Raw genomic sequence first — 14204 nt, 5'->3', positions numbered from 1 at the left:
AACTATAAATGATGATGTATAGATAACGTATAGAGAGACTTTTCTCACCAATGTGAGTCTCTAAGCATCTGTGGATACATAGTTCCTTTGTTATACAATAAAGATGTTGATTTTGCCTGAGGTAACTGTATGAAAATGACATAATTCACACACACGTGGCCAGTAACATTTTCACAAATGCAACTTTCAGCAACTTTGCTGATTGCGATATAAAGAAACTCTGAGCTCAGGTGTGATAGACAACTTTGACAACTTTGAATCCTTACAGAGCTCACGTCCCCTCCCTGGATCTGCAGCCGTCTGAAGCTGTTTCTGAGGATCTAACCAGTGTGAGAGTTGAGGTGTTGGTGACGGACAGAGATAAGTGCAACACCAGGGTCTTAGGAGTCTCCCTCCTCCTCTCCGGCGGTGGCCAGTCCGTGGTGGAGGAACGCCTCCTTCTCGACGCCGACCGGCTGGTAGACGTTCAGGTTGCTGTCCGTGCTCCGGGTCAGAGCCGCCTCGGCGCTGTGGTGAACCCCGTAGCTGAAGTAGATGATGAAGCCTGGGGAGGCACACGCACGGAGGTGACCAACATGAGGATGAGGAAGCCCTAAACCTCAGGTCTTTTTCCTTTTCGCCATTCAACATATTCTGTCCCTGGCTCTCATCTCTGGTCATGGCATCGTCTGCTCCAGTTCAAGCAAACACAGTAAGACAACGACCCACAGCACACTGTCATAGCAACTAGGGAGCTTTTCAGGGCTAAAAAGTCAATCTTTACATTCAATTCCAATTGAACGTGCATTTACTTTCCTGATGATAAGATTTTAGGCAAAATACCTCAAAACAAACAACAACAGTCACACACGCAACGGATGGTCGACCAAAGACTAAACATGATTGGCTGATTTAGACATTACATGAACTAGTAGGGAGTATAATAATTATAATAATAATAATAATAATAATAATAATAATAATAATAATGTATGTATATGTATGTATAAAACATGTTTCATACTACAGACAATTCTGTATTTATGTATGTTTCTGTAATTTATCTACAGAAATACAATAAAAAATCCAAACTTTTGGAGTATTGAGGCAACAGGGGAACATCCTTCCCTGTTCCATGACTTACGCAGGGTGCTGGGTTCCATCCATGTATTAAACATCCAGATATTTCTTTATCATGTTGTTTTAACAGTAAGACAGGGTTAGGGTTAGAGGTAGAAGGTACCTAAGACCATCCAGAAGGAGAAGCGTATCCAGGTTCCTCTGTCCAGCTGCATCATCAGGTACACGTTGATGAACATGCTGACCACAGGCAGCATGGGCAGCAGGGGCACCTGGGAGGAGAGGGGGGGGGGGGTCAACACTAGAACAGCCCTCTTCATTTCTGTAGCCAATCAGAGTGTTGTTGCTAGGTAGACCACATAGAACACATGGAACACTCTAGGTGGTGAGTGTTCTGGAGCTCTGTGACAGTTGGTGGCAGTTATAATAATAATAACGTTTATTCGTATAGCACTTTTCCTGCTAACGTTGCAGCTAAAACGTCTGCTAAATGCCAAAAATGTAAATGAAGTATATTTTACATTCAGAGGAGATCAGGTTTGGGTGTTTGAGGAGAGAGTAAACCTACCTTAAAGGTGAGCTTGGTTCTAGGTAGCCTACCTTAAAGGTGAGCTTGGTTCTAGGTAGCCTACCTTAAAGGTGAGCTTGGTTCTAGGTAGCCTACCTTAAAGGTGAGCTTGGTTCTAGGTAGCCTACCTTAAAGGTGAGCTTGGTTCTAGGTAGCCTACCTTAAAGGTGAGCTTGGTGTGGCTCTGAGGCTGCCTCCAGATCACCAGGGTGATTATCAGACAGACGACCATGAGGAGGCTCAGGATGGAGAGGGACCAGGGGGCAAACCCCCCCTGAACCGCCACCACACAGAAGACGCAGATCAGGAACCCTGGGGAGCAGACACACACACACACACACACACACACAGACACATTTACATTTTTGTCATCTAGCAGACGCCTTATTCCAAAGCGACTTACAATCAATACATTTGACTACGCAAGTGAATCATCAACCCACCAGTCGTAGCAGGAAGAGTAATCTAGCTCCAGGCCAGGGTTAGGCCTGGTAGGAGAACCCATGAGAGGAGATTACCGAGCCAAGAGACTTGGTACAGACTTGGTACAGAGGGAGAACAGCAGGGGCCCCAGGACAGATCCCTGAGGTACCCCAGTGGTTCCGTTGCGTTGTAGTATTTAGGTATTTTGGCATGCCTAAGGAGGAGAGGGAGGAGAGGGAGGAGAGGGAGGAGGGGGAGGAGAGGGAGGAGAGGGAGGAGGGGGAGGAGAGGGAGGAGGGGAGGAGGGGGAGGAGGGGGAGGAGAGGGAGGAGGGGAGAGGGAGGAGGGGGAGGAGGGGGAGGAGAGGGAGCAGAGGGAGGAGGGGGAGGAGAGGGAGGAGAGGGAGGAGGGGAAGGAGGGAGGAGGGGGAGGAGAGGCCAGAGCTCAGGCCAGGGGCCATTGGATGGACTGTGCATGTCTCACCCAGCGTGCTGGTGCAGATGTTGACGTTGAAGCCGGACAGTCTGGAAGGTTCTGTGTTCTCGGGGAAGAGCAGGGTCTTGAGGGTGAAGCGCTCCTCGGCCCCTGGCAGGATCTCCACGCTGCCCTGGGTGAACGACTCCGCCTCCGCCTCCGCCTCCTCCGGTGAGCTAGCCATCTGATAGGCCAGGCTGGGCTGCTCTGGCTGGTACCTGCAGGAGATGGGTTGGGTTGGATTAGGCTAGGCTAGGCTTGGCTAGGCTAGGCTAGGCTAGGTTAGGTTATGCTATGCTAGGTTAGGTTAGGCTAGCTTACTCTTGGCTACCGATGTTCAATATTCTGCTGTTTAGTTTAGTTTATTAGTTTATTATATCGAGGACAATCCAAATACATGAACCATATAAAATACAGTAAAAAAAAACTGTGATGCTCTGATGTTCTCAATGCTGCTTTTCTTTACTTCCTTTAACTTATTTTTAACTCATTTTTGTTGTGATATATTGTATATAAATATATGGGTGTATGTGGTACATGAATGTTGTGGTAGTGTTTGTATGGGTGTATGTGGGGGTGAATGTTGTGGTAGTGTGTTTATGCAGGTGTAATTTCTTTAGGTGATGCATAAACAAACTTCATTGTTCTGTTCAATGTGCAATGACAACAAAGCCTTCAGATTGTGATTCTGACTCTGACTAGACCTTAGCAGGAACCTGTTGGACCGCTGAGGGTTAGGGTGTTGTTGAAGGAGGAGAGGCGGAGGAGAGACTGACCTGAGCACCAGGACGCAGGCCGCCACCAGAGAGTACGCCAGCAGGGTGCCGATGGACATGAGGTCTACTAGGTCCTTCAGGTCGAACAGGAACGCCATCACAGCTGAGGAGAGAGAGAGAGCCTCAGACTCAACCAACCTGACTCACATACATGACCCAGTCAGGTCATCTGGTCCGCATGTCGGCAACCAATCAAAATGTTCAGACTTTCCTTTTGAAACACGGAACTACGTTTCAACGTTGCTGAGAATCACAACACAAACTCGCTAGTCAAGAAAAAATACTGCAACAACGCAATAGATTGGGTGAGTAATCCCCACTGCTACCTAGTTAACTAGAACACTACTTTACATTGTTACCTAGTTAACTACAACACTACTTTACATTGTTACCTAGTTAACTAGAACACTACTTTACATTGTTACCTAGTTAACTACAACACTACTTGACATTGTTACCTAGTTAACTAGAACACTACTTTACATTGTTACCTAGTTAACTAGAACACTACTTTACATTGTTACCTAGTTAACTAGAACACTACTTTACATTGTTAGCAGGCTCACAAAACAAGCTGTGTTAGTTGACTAGCGATGTGTCGTTTATTCACATGTTTCTAAAGAAAAGTCAGATCATTACATCAGATCCCGACATGAGGACCAAAGCATTAGAACGTGTCACATGTCAGTGCACAGGAGAAGACAGACATACCTGACGTCCGTACTGTTCTGGTCATTACATAACAGGACTATGATAATACTACACATTAATACCATTACTCACGTGACATAATGCTTTTATAACATTTCATGTGAATACACAGCAACATAATTTACAAATACATATACTGTAGTTATATACTATAGACATTCTAAAAAAAATGTCCTGTTGACAAATCATACAATGTGACAATCCAGCACAATTAAAACATGTCTCATAAATGCTGCTCCTAATACAGCAAAATTACTTTAGTCTGGCGAATATGGTGGATATTATGACACACTGAGAGAAACATCAAAGGGCTGAACATAACAGGCTCCCTGTCGTACCAACCGTCCACATTAACCCTAACCCAACCGTCCACATTAACCCTAACCCAACCGTCCACATTAACCCTAATCCAACCGTCCACATTAACCCTAACCCAACCGTCCACATTAACCCTAACTCAACCGTCCACATCCAGACTAGAATGAACCACTTCCCAGTTTCTCCAACAATCTCATCTTCTGTTTTACACTTTTGCTGTCACTTTGACATTACACTCTTATAGTAGGTAACATAGACACGGCTGTTCTAGTGTTAAACTCTTATAGTAGGTAACATAGACACGGCTGTTCTAGTGTTAAACTCTTATAGTAGGTAACATAGACACGGCTGTTCTAGTGTTAAACTCTTATAGTAGGTAACATAGACACGGCTGTTCTAGTGTTAACCTCTTATAGTAGGTAACATAGACACAGCTGTTCTAGTGTTAAACTCTTATAGTAGGTAACACAGACACGGCTGTTCTAGTGTTAAACTCTTATAGTAGGTAACATAGACACGGCTGTTCTAGGGTTAAATCCTGGACACAGACTATTATTGCTGTAAAAGTGTCTGGCGCCACAGGATGTGGCAGTTTGAACTAAACGACACTCTTTTCCAGGCCTCTCTTTCCTCAGAAAGCGTCACACGCCGCTACCGTCGCTAACCGTCGGTAACCGTTGGTAACCACCCCTCCTCCTCGCCGCCACAGAGCTTACCGGACATGAGCCCCGCCACCGCGGTGGAGACCATGGGCGTCCTCCTCTCACTGACCCGCGACAGGAAAGAGAACAGCAGACCGTCACGAGCCATGGCATAGATAATACGAGGCAGAGGGAACATGGACCCCAGGAGGCTAGGGGGGGGGGGAGGAGGAGGGGGAGGAGGAGGAGGAGGAGGAGGAAGAGGAGGAGGGAGGGCCAGGGGGGAGAGGGAGGAGGGAGGGCCAGGGGGAGAGGAGGAGGAGGAGGGGGAGGAGGAGGTGGAGGGGGAGGGGGGGCCAGGGGGGAGAGGAGGAGGGGGAGGAGGAGGGAGGGCCAGGGGGGAGAGGGAGGAGGGAGGGCCAGGGGGAGAGAAGGAGGAGGAGGAGGAGGGGGAGGGAGGAGGGAGGGGGGGCAAAGATTTATAACCCAAATACTACTAATAGAAACACTGGTGAACTCAAGACACATGGACCTAACTACCGCCGTTCCAAGTGCAACACCCTGACAGAACCGACACCAAGACGCTGCGCTGCTAAAGTGTAACGTCTGACTGACAGGCCGGTGTTGTAACTGACCTGCTGGGGTTGGAAGGGTAGAGAGGTCAAATGAAGGTAGCTATCGACTGGTGTTTACTTTAACATTTTTGGCCTTTAGCAGACGCCTTATTCCAAAGCCACTTACTGCAATCGATACATTTGACTAAGCAAGTGAATCATCAATCCACCAGTCGTAGCAGGAAGAGTAATCTAGCTCAGGCCAGCGGCCATTGGCAGTCGTCGTGATAGAAAGAGGGGTTTGTTGGTGTCATGGTTGGTGTTGGTGCACTATGAACGGTAGCATGTTGAGATCATGTAGAGAAGTGCCTTCCAGTCATTGTCTCACGTCAGATAGAGTAACTCAGTCTCGTATCTAGAGAATGGTTATGGGATTATCAAAAGTAGCCTGGCGAAAATGTTTTGCTATCATATCGTTACCTAGGTTACAACGTGTCAACTACTCATAACTTAAACAATAAATCTGTCGATTACTTGTCTGCTTTTTCTCCAGCAAATGTCTTAGTTACATGATGGCCTTCAAACTAGCAAAGGACTTTAGTGGATGAACGTGCGGCTGTTATTTAGTTTAGAAATGTAAACGAAAACTAGCGAAGATCATTCAGTGAGCTAGCCAGCTGAGCCACTCACCTATTATATAAGTGACGTCAAACAACATTAATCTAAACATGTGTATATATATAATGAGTTTTCATGGTTTTGGAACATTAGTAACAGTCCCAGAGAAACCAACGAGAGGGTGCGTTCGCTCATGTCTATTCTTTATCGCGGACGCTTCAGTTCCACATCCTACGAGACGACACAGAGACGGGTCAGTCGGTCAGTGCTCACGTAGGGACGACGCCACAAATCAGCTTCAAAAAGAAACTGATAGAAACTGTCGTCCACAAAAAAAACAAGGTTTAGCCCAGTCTGACTTTTGCCCTGAAGATAAAACTATAATTCTGGTGTGAGCTCTCTGTCTTCTTCTTCTATTTTGTATTCTACTTTGCTACTTTTTTATTTTAATTCTGTTATCTTATATTTGATTTATTTCATCTTTCTGAGTTTTAATAAGTGAATGAATGCTGTTCACTAATTATTCCTGTGTTGATTGATGTTGTTATGTTTGACTGTCTGTCTGTCATCCCCAGGAAGAATAGTCCTCACTATGGTGATGACTGACGGGGATCCGTTGAAATAAACTAATTAACAAACAAACCTGTCGTAAGACAATGGCCTTCTGGGTAGGATCTGAGGGGAGGCAAACCAGGTTAGTGGCTTTAGGTCCCGACCTTACCTGCCACCAGGCCGGAGGTTACGGTAGCGGTTAGAGGGGTTTGGGTTCGCTCGCTGACCTGGGCCAGACTCCTGAAGAGCAGCCCGTCTGCCGCCATGGCCCAGATGATCCTGGGCATGGGGAACATGGAGCCTAGCAGGCTGGCAGGGAGGAGAGAGAGAAGGCATGCAGGGACAAGTAAACCCCAACACACACACACAGTTATTATATTAAAATAGAGCTCTCAGGTCTTCTGCTAGCATATCAGCCCAATAGAGCTCTCAGATCTTCTGCTAGCATATCAGCCCAATAGAGCTCTCAGGTCTTCTGCTAGCATATCAGCCCAATAGAGCTCTCAGGTTTTCTGCTAGCATATCAGCCCAATAGAGCTCTCAGGTCTTCTGCTAGCATATCAGCCCAATAGAGCTCTCAAGTCTTCTGCTAGCATATCAGCCCAATAGAGCTCTCAGGTCTTCTGCTAGCATATCAGCCCAATAGAGCTCTCAGGTCTTCTGCTAGCATATCAGCCCAATAGAGCTCTCAGGTCTTCTGCTAGCATATCAGCCCAGTAGAGCTCTCAGGTCTTCTGCTAGCATATCAGCCCAATAGAGCTCTCAGGTCTTTTGCTAGCATATCAGTGCAATAGAGCTCTCAGGTCTTTTGCTAGCATATCAGCGCAATAGAGCTCCCAGGTCTTTTGCTAGCATATCAGCCCAATAGAGCTCTCAGGCCTTTTGCTAGCATATCAGCCCAATAGAGCTCTCAGGTCTTCTGCTAGCATATCAGCCCAATAGAGCTCTCAGGTATTTTGCTATCTCTGTGTACCACATGTACAAAAGAAGAGATTTGGTGAGGCTGCATTCTCATTTTATGCTCCAGATTGTGTCTCACTGCCAGTTTACATCAGGGATGCAACCTCAGCACATGTTCAAGTCAAGACGAAAAACCCATCTTTTTAATATTGCCTTTAAATGACTAAATAATTAAATGATGATTATATAATGATTGGAGCACTTTGAGCTGCAACGTTTGCAGGAAATGTGCTATACAAATAAAGGTTATTATTATTATTATTATTATTATTATTATTATTATTATTATTAAAACAACTGAACAAGCATGCTGAGTGAATCTACAACACCACAAAGAAGACAGGGAAGGAATTACACGACTGTCCACCTGAGAGAGGTAGAAGGTAGAAGAGAGGAGAGGTAGAAGGTAGAAGAGAGGAGAGGTAGAAGGTAGAAGAGAGGAGAGGTAGAAGGTAGAAGAGAGGAGAGGTAGAAGGTAGACGGGGAAGCGTCTCACCTGGTGGACAGGGCGCAGAGAGAGAAGGGGAAGTGTCTCACCTGGTGGACAGGGCGCAGAGAGAGAAGGGGAAGTGTCTCACCTGGTGGACAGGGCGCAAAGAGAGAAGGGGAAGTGTCTCACCTGGTGGACAGGGCGCAGAGAGAGAAGGGGAAGTGTCTCACCTGGTGGACAGGGCGCAGAGAGAGCCCACGGCCACGGCGTAGGTGGCGCCCTCCCAGCCCACGTAGGTGAAGGCCACGGGCAGGGGGCTGCTGCGGTCCAGCAGGTAGTACGGCTGCATCATGGTGAGGGCGGCCGACACCCCGAAGTACGCCACGAAGCAGATGAGGAGAGACGCCACGATGCCGATGGGGATCGCCCTCTGAGGGTCCTTCACCTCCTCTCCTGGAGAAGAGAAGAGGAGAGATGTTAGAAGATAGGATTATAGATAAACATATGATCAAGAGGTCATTAACACTAGAACAGCCATGGGTGGGGTCATTAACACTAGAACAGCCATGGGTGGGGTCATTAACACTAGAACAGCCATGGGTGGGGTCATTAACACTACAACAGCTATGGGTGGGGTCATTTGACCAAGTGAGTAAAACATTTTTTTATATCTTTGCACTCGATCAAATTTCAGGACCCTCCTTTCATGACTTATTATTACATTTTCTAAATCACATCAGGATAAGCTAGTATGAAGCTATTTTGCATTTTTCGGTGTAGGAGGCAGACCAATTTACAAGACGGCCAACTAGTGGTCGTTGTGTGTAAGTAGCAGCTTCCCATTGTAAAGACTATGGTCATTTGACAACTGAGGCGGCTCTGATAGTAGGTAACACAGACACGGCTGTTCTAGGGTCAACACTAGAACAGCCATGTTCATTTTCGTAGCCAATCAGAGTGTTAGCGCTGAGGTTCTCTCACCTGTGGTGGCGATGCAGTCGAACCCTACGAAGGCGTAGAAGCAGGTGGCAGCACCTGAGAGCACACCTGTGAACCCGAACGGCATGAAGCCCCCCGCCCCCAGACTCTCCGCTGACGGCCCCGCCTCTGACACACTGGGGGAGGAGAACCAAACATCAACAACAAACACATCAGGACCAGGAATATGAGTTGGCAGTGTATCTAGAGTAAACACAAAGGCATAATGAAAGCAACAACTGTATTTAATACACAATGTGACAGTCTGATCATTTGGTCCGCATGTCGGCAACCAATCAAAATGTTTATGACTTTTCTTTTGAAACACAGAACTACATTTCAACGTTGTTGAGAATCACAACACAAACTCTCTAGTCAAGCCAAAATACTGCAACAACGCAATGGATTGGGTGAGTAATCCCCACTGCTACCTAGTTAACTAGAACACTACTTTACATTATTACCTAGTTAACTACAACACTACTTTACATTGCTACCTACAACACTACTTTACATTGTTACCTAGTTAACTACAACACTACTTTACATTGTTACCTAGTTAACTAGAACACTACTTTACATTGTTACCTAGTTAACTACAACACTACTTTACATTGTTACCTAGTTAACTACAACACTACTTTACATTGGTACCTAGTTAACTAGAACACTACTTTACATTGTTACCTAGTTAACTACAACACTACTTTACATTGTTACCTAGTTAACTAGAACACTACTTTACATTGTTACCTAGAACACTACTTTACATTGTTAGCAGGCTCACAGAACAAGCTGTGTTAGTTAACTAGCGACGTGTCGTTGATTTTCAACAATGTGGAAATGTATTCACATTTTTCGAAAGAAAAGTCAGATCATTACATCAGATCAGACATGAGGACCAGAGCATTAGAACGTGTTACACATGAGGACCAAAGCATTAGAATGTGTCACACATGAGGACCAAAGCGTTAGAACGTGCCACATTATGTCATTGTCACCCTCAGAGACTCACTTGAAGGTGGAGTTGCTGGTGACGTTGAGGATGTCGTCAGGGTTCAGGACCCAGTTGTTCAGGGTTCCTTTGAACAGGCCCGCCACCACCACGAACATCAGAACCACCACGTTGACGCAGGTGAACACCTTGTTGACCATGGCCGACTCCTTCGCCCCGAACGCCAGCAGACCTGCAGCCAACACAGAAACACACACATGATACAAATGGCGATACTATGATGACAATGACAATACTGCGTGAGCTTAGGTTCTATCTCCGTCTAGGGTAGTTCAGAGATAATATTGAGCGTCAACGTTTTTACATTCCATTATGTTTTGTGAGATGGGACCTTTGTGTTTTATTCATTACTAACTGAAAAATGTCAACATTTAAAAAATAACACCACACAGGCATGAATAAACACCTAATGGATCAACAACAAAAAACAGAATGTTGACAAAAATTGAGATAGAATCTTATAATTCTAACGTCACGATTTGTTGGCTGCTCATCCCTGGGTGAGGTGATCACTCTAAAACCTTTGACCTACTGATGTTTACATTACTACTGATTATTGTTTATATCCTGCTTATTCTATGACTGATTATTGTTTATATCCTGCTTATTCTATTATTGATTATTGTTTATATCCTGCTTATTCTATGACTGATTATTGTTTATATCCTGCTTATTCTATTATTGATCTTGTATTTCTACTTTTTGTATTTCTGCTGCAATGCCGATGTCTAACTGAACCTGAGCCCAAGAATTGTAGTCCTTGTATCCGTCCATCCATGTAATAAAATACCTTATGATTCTGACTGGGAACTTCATCTGCCAAGCCATCCAACAACACAGTGACCCACCTGTCAGTGTGAGGATGATGACCCAGTAACCCACCTGTCAGTGTGAGGATGATGATGACTCAGTAACCCACCTGTCAGTGTGAGGATGATGACCCAGTAACCCACCTGTCAGTGTGAGGATGATGACCCAGTAACCCACCTGTCAGTGTGAGGATGATGACCCAGTAACCCACCTGTCAGTGTGAGGATGATGACCCAGTGACCCACCTGTCAGTGTGAGGATGATGATGACCCAGTAACCCACCTGTCAGTGTGAGGATGATGATGACTCAGTGACCCACCTGTCAGTGTCAGGATGATGATGACCCAGTGACCCACCTGTCAGTGTGAGGATGATGACTCAGTGACCCACCTGTCAGTGTGAGGATGATGACTCAGTAACCCACCTGTCAGTGTGAGGATGATGAGGACAGCGAACAGGTCGGGGTACTCAGCCAGGACCCCCGGGGCGTTCATGGCCAGGTAGCGGCGGCACAGCGCGTCGATGTGCCGCCCGATCAGCTCGTCAAACGTGGCGCTCCACGCCCGAGCCACGCTAGAGGTTCCTGAGGGGGGAGGAGACGTTTACCCCATGTGACCCAGTCTGGTCATCTGGTCCGCATGTCGGCAACCAATCAAAATGTTCAGACTTAACAAATGTCAACTAATAAATGGCGCTGTAGAACTGTTGTATAAAAGCAATATCACACTGGAGGTGGTGCTGTTATACTGAATATCACACTGGAGGTCGTGCTGCTATACTGAATATCACACTGGAGGTCTGCTGTTATACTGAATATCACACTGGAGGTCTGCTGTTATACTGAATATCACACTGGAGGTCTGCTGTTATACTGAATATCACACTGGAGGTCTGCTGTTATATTGAATATCACACTGGAGGTCTGCTGTTATACTGAATATCACACTGGAGGTCTGCTGTTATACTGAATATCACACTGGAGGTCTGCTGTTATACTGAATATCCCACTGGAGGTCTGCTGTTATACTGAATATCACACTGGAGGTCTGCTGTTATACTGAATATCACACTGGAGGTGGTGCTGTTATACTGAATATCAGCACGGCTGAGATTGTGTTCATGACTCACCTATGATGTAAGAGAGGGTGAGAGGATGAGAGGAGGAGAGGAGGAGAGGAGGAGAGGAAGAGAGGATGCGACTCACCAATGATGTAAGACAGGATGAGAGGATGAGAGGAGGAGAGGATGAGAGGGAGGAGAGGATGAGAGGAGGAGAGGATGAGAGGAGGAGAGGATGGGAGGATGAGAGGAGGAGGGGAGGATGAGAGGAGGAGAGGAGGAGAGGATGAGAGGATAGGAAGATGAGTGGATGAGAGGATGGGAGGATGAGGATGTGACTCACCTATGATGTAAGACAGGATGAGGTTCCAGCCGGTGATGAAGGCCAGCAGCTCTCCCACAGTGACGTAGCTGTACAGGTACGCCGAGCCGGTCTTGGGGACCCGCGCCCCGAACTCTGCGTAGCACAGCCCGGCTAGCACCGAGGCCGCGGCCGCGATCAGGAAGGACAGGATGATGGCGGGCCCAGAGTTTTCCCGGGCCACGGCCCCGGCCAGCACGTAGACGCCGGCGCCCAGCGTACTGCCCACGCCCAGCGCCACCAGGTCGAAGGTGTTGAGGCAGCGGGACAGGCGGGAGTCGTCCACGCTGAGGTCCACCACCTTCACACGCAGGAGCTGCTTCCCCAAACCCCTCAGCCTGGACAGGATCATCCTGACGCTCCCTCTGTCCCTCTGTCTCTGACCAGACCACTGCTGGGGTACAGGGGGGGATATTAGTAAGGGATTGTTTCTTCTATCACGACGACTGCCAATGGCCGCTGGCCTGAGCTGGATTACTCTTCCTGCTACGACTGGTGGATTGATGATTCACTTGCTTAGTCAAATGTATCAATTGTCAGTCGCTTTGGAATAAGGCATCTGCTGAATGACAAACATGTAAATTGAAACCTAGCTATTGACAGGAGTAGAACTCTGTACAAGCCTTCTGGGCTTTGTTCCCTCCTTGCACTGTTTTTTATTATTTAAATCATGTCCTAAATAAATAAACTAAACTAAACTAACCTAGTCAACTGCAGGCAAAGCAAAGAGAGAGAGCCCAGTGAGACAAACTGTCACGTTTGAAACTGAACCACACATGTACAGTTACACAGTACGTACAGTTGCAAGACAACACAAGACAAAATAACTGAACTGAATCACGTAACTGGGACAAAACAGGGTTCTCTGCTATTGAAGTAATTCCATGTCAGTTTACATCAGAGGTCTGATCTGTCTCTCCTCAGGGCTGGACAGAGAGGACATGAGCTAGCAGGGTCATCTTAACAGAAAGATCCTTCTTACCCACACAGATCTGGAGAGTGGTGTCCAGTATTCAATTCAACTTTATTGGCCATGTACGCTAGGAACATGACTTGGTATTACTAGGATATTGTTGCTCTTGCCGAGGGAGATCATATTCCTTGGGAGAGACCGGTAGGAGGTGGGGTTCTCTGGGTCGTTGACCCCCTCTCCCACCCTGCTCTTCCTGGGTCTGATCCAAACGTGACGCCCTACTCTGGTTTCCTGAGCGGTGTTAAAGGGAGACGCCACGCGGGGTTAATCCCCCGCTCATGCCAGCCCCTCATATGGACAAGCCCCCCTAGGAACCCCCCTGGCTATGGCTGCTGACATCTCTCCCTTCAGAATAACTATCTGGGTGACGTGGATGATGTGAAGTACAGATACAGGCACTGTTCATACCAGAGCATCGGGCTAATTCAGGTTTAGCCAAATCAGACACGTGCCTTTCTGCAGTTAGTGACAATCAAAGAGCATTAATATACCATTAGATCTGAAGTGTAGGGAATACATGTGACATATTTGTTCTATTCCATCCGGCTTAATCATTCCTGAATAAAGACAGAAGATATAATATGAACTCAACTCTCAGGTACTCACAAGCTTTCAGAGCCGCCTCCCTCCTTGGGTTGTGTAGATAAAATCCAAAACACAGAACACTCTTATCTAGATTACTTCCAAACTACAAACAACCTTTAAAAGAAACACAACAAAAAACCTCCTCCTTGTCCTGTATCGCCTGGTCTGACCACACAGAGCTGGTAGACTGCTGTCACACAAGACACACAGCAGGAGAAAGAGAGAGAGAGAGAGAGGGAGGGAGAGAGAGAGAGAGAGGCTCACATGGAGAAGTCTGTAGGAGTGTGTCACTGTGGTTCATTCACGTCTCTGTCAGGACGGCCCCACTGAACCACAAAT

The 14204-nt window shown here is 46.7% G+C and overlaps 1 protein-coding gene across 1 annotated transcript; it reads right to left on the bottom strand.

The window, feature by feature from the left end:
- Nucleotides 1-380: 380 nt before the first annotated feature.
- On the bottom strand, nucleotides 381-12659 carry LOC308153892 (high affinity cationic amino acid transporter 1-like; the record flags this gene model as incomplete). The annotated part of the gene is made up of 11 exons (XM_080527076.1): nucleotides 381-544; nucleotides 1223-1331; nucleotides 1788-1939; nucleotides 2534-2742; nucleotides 3301-3403; nucleotides 6864-7003; nucleotides 8315-8537; nucleotides 9066-9199; nucleotides 10078-10249; nucleotides 11312-11470; nucleotides 12290-12659. The coding sequence occupies 11 exons, from the start codon at nucleotides 12657-12659 to the stop codon at nucleotides 381-383; spliced, it is 1935 nt and encodes a 644-aa protein (XP_080383202.1).
- Between the last annotated feature and the right edge of the window lie 1545 nt (nucleotides 12660-14204).

The sequence above is a fragment of the Nansenia antarctica genome, assembly GCF_963989245.1.
Source record: "Nansenia antarctica genome assembly, chromosome: 1".
NCBI lineage: Eukaryota > Metazoa > Chordata > Actinopteri > Argentiniformes > Microstomatidae > Nansenia > Nansenia antarctica.
Note: the sequence above shows the minus strand (reverse complement) of the source record. Positions and strands in the feature narration are given on the sequence as shown.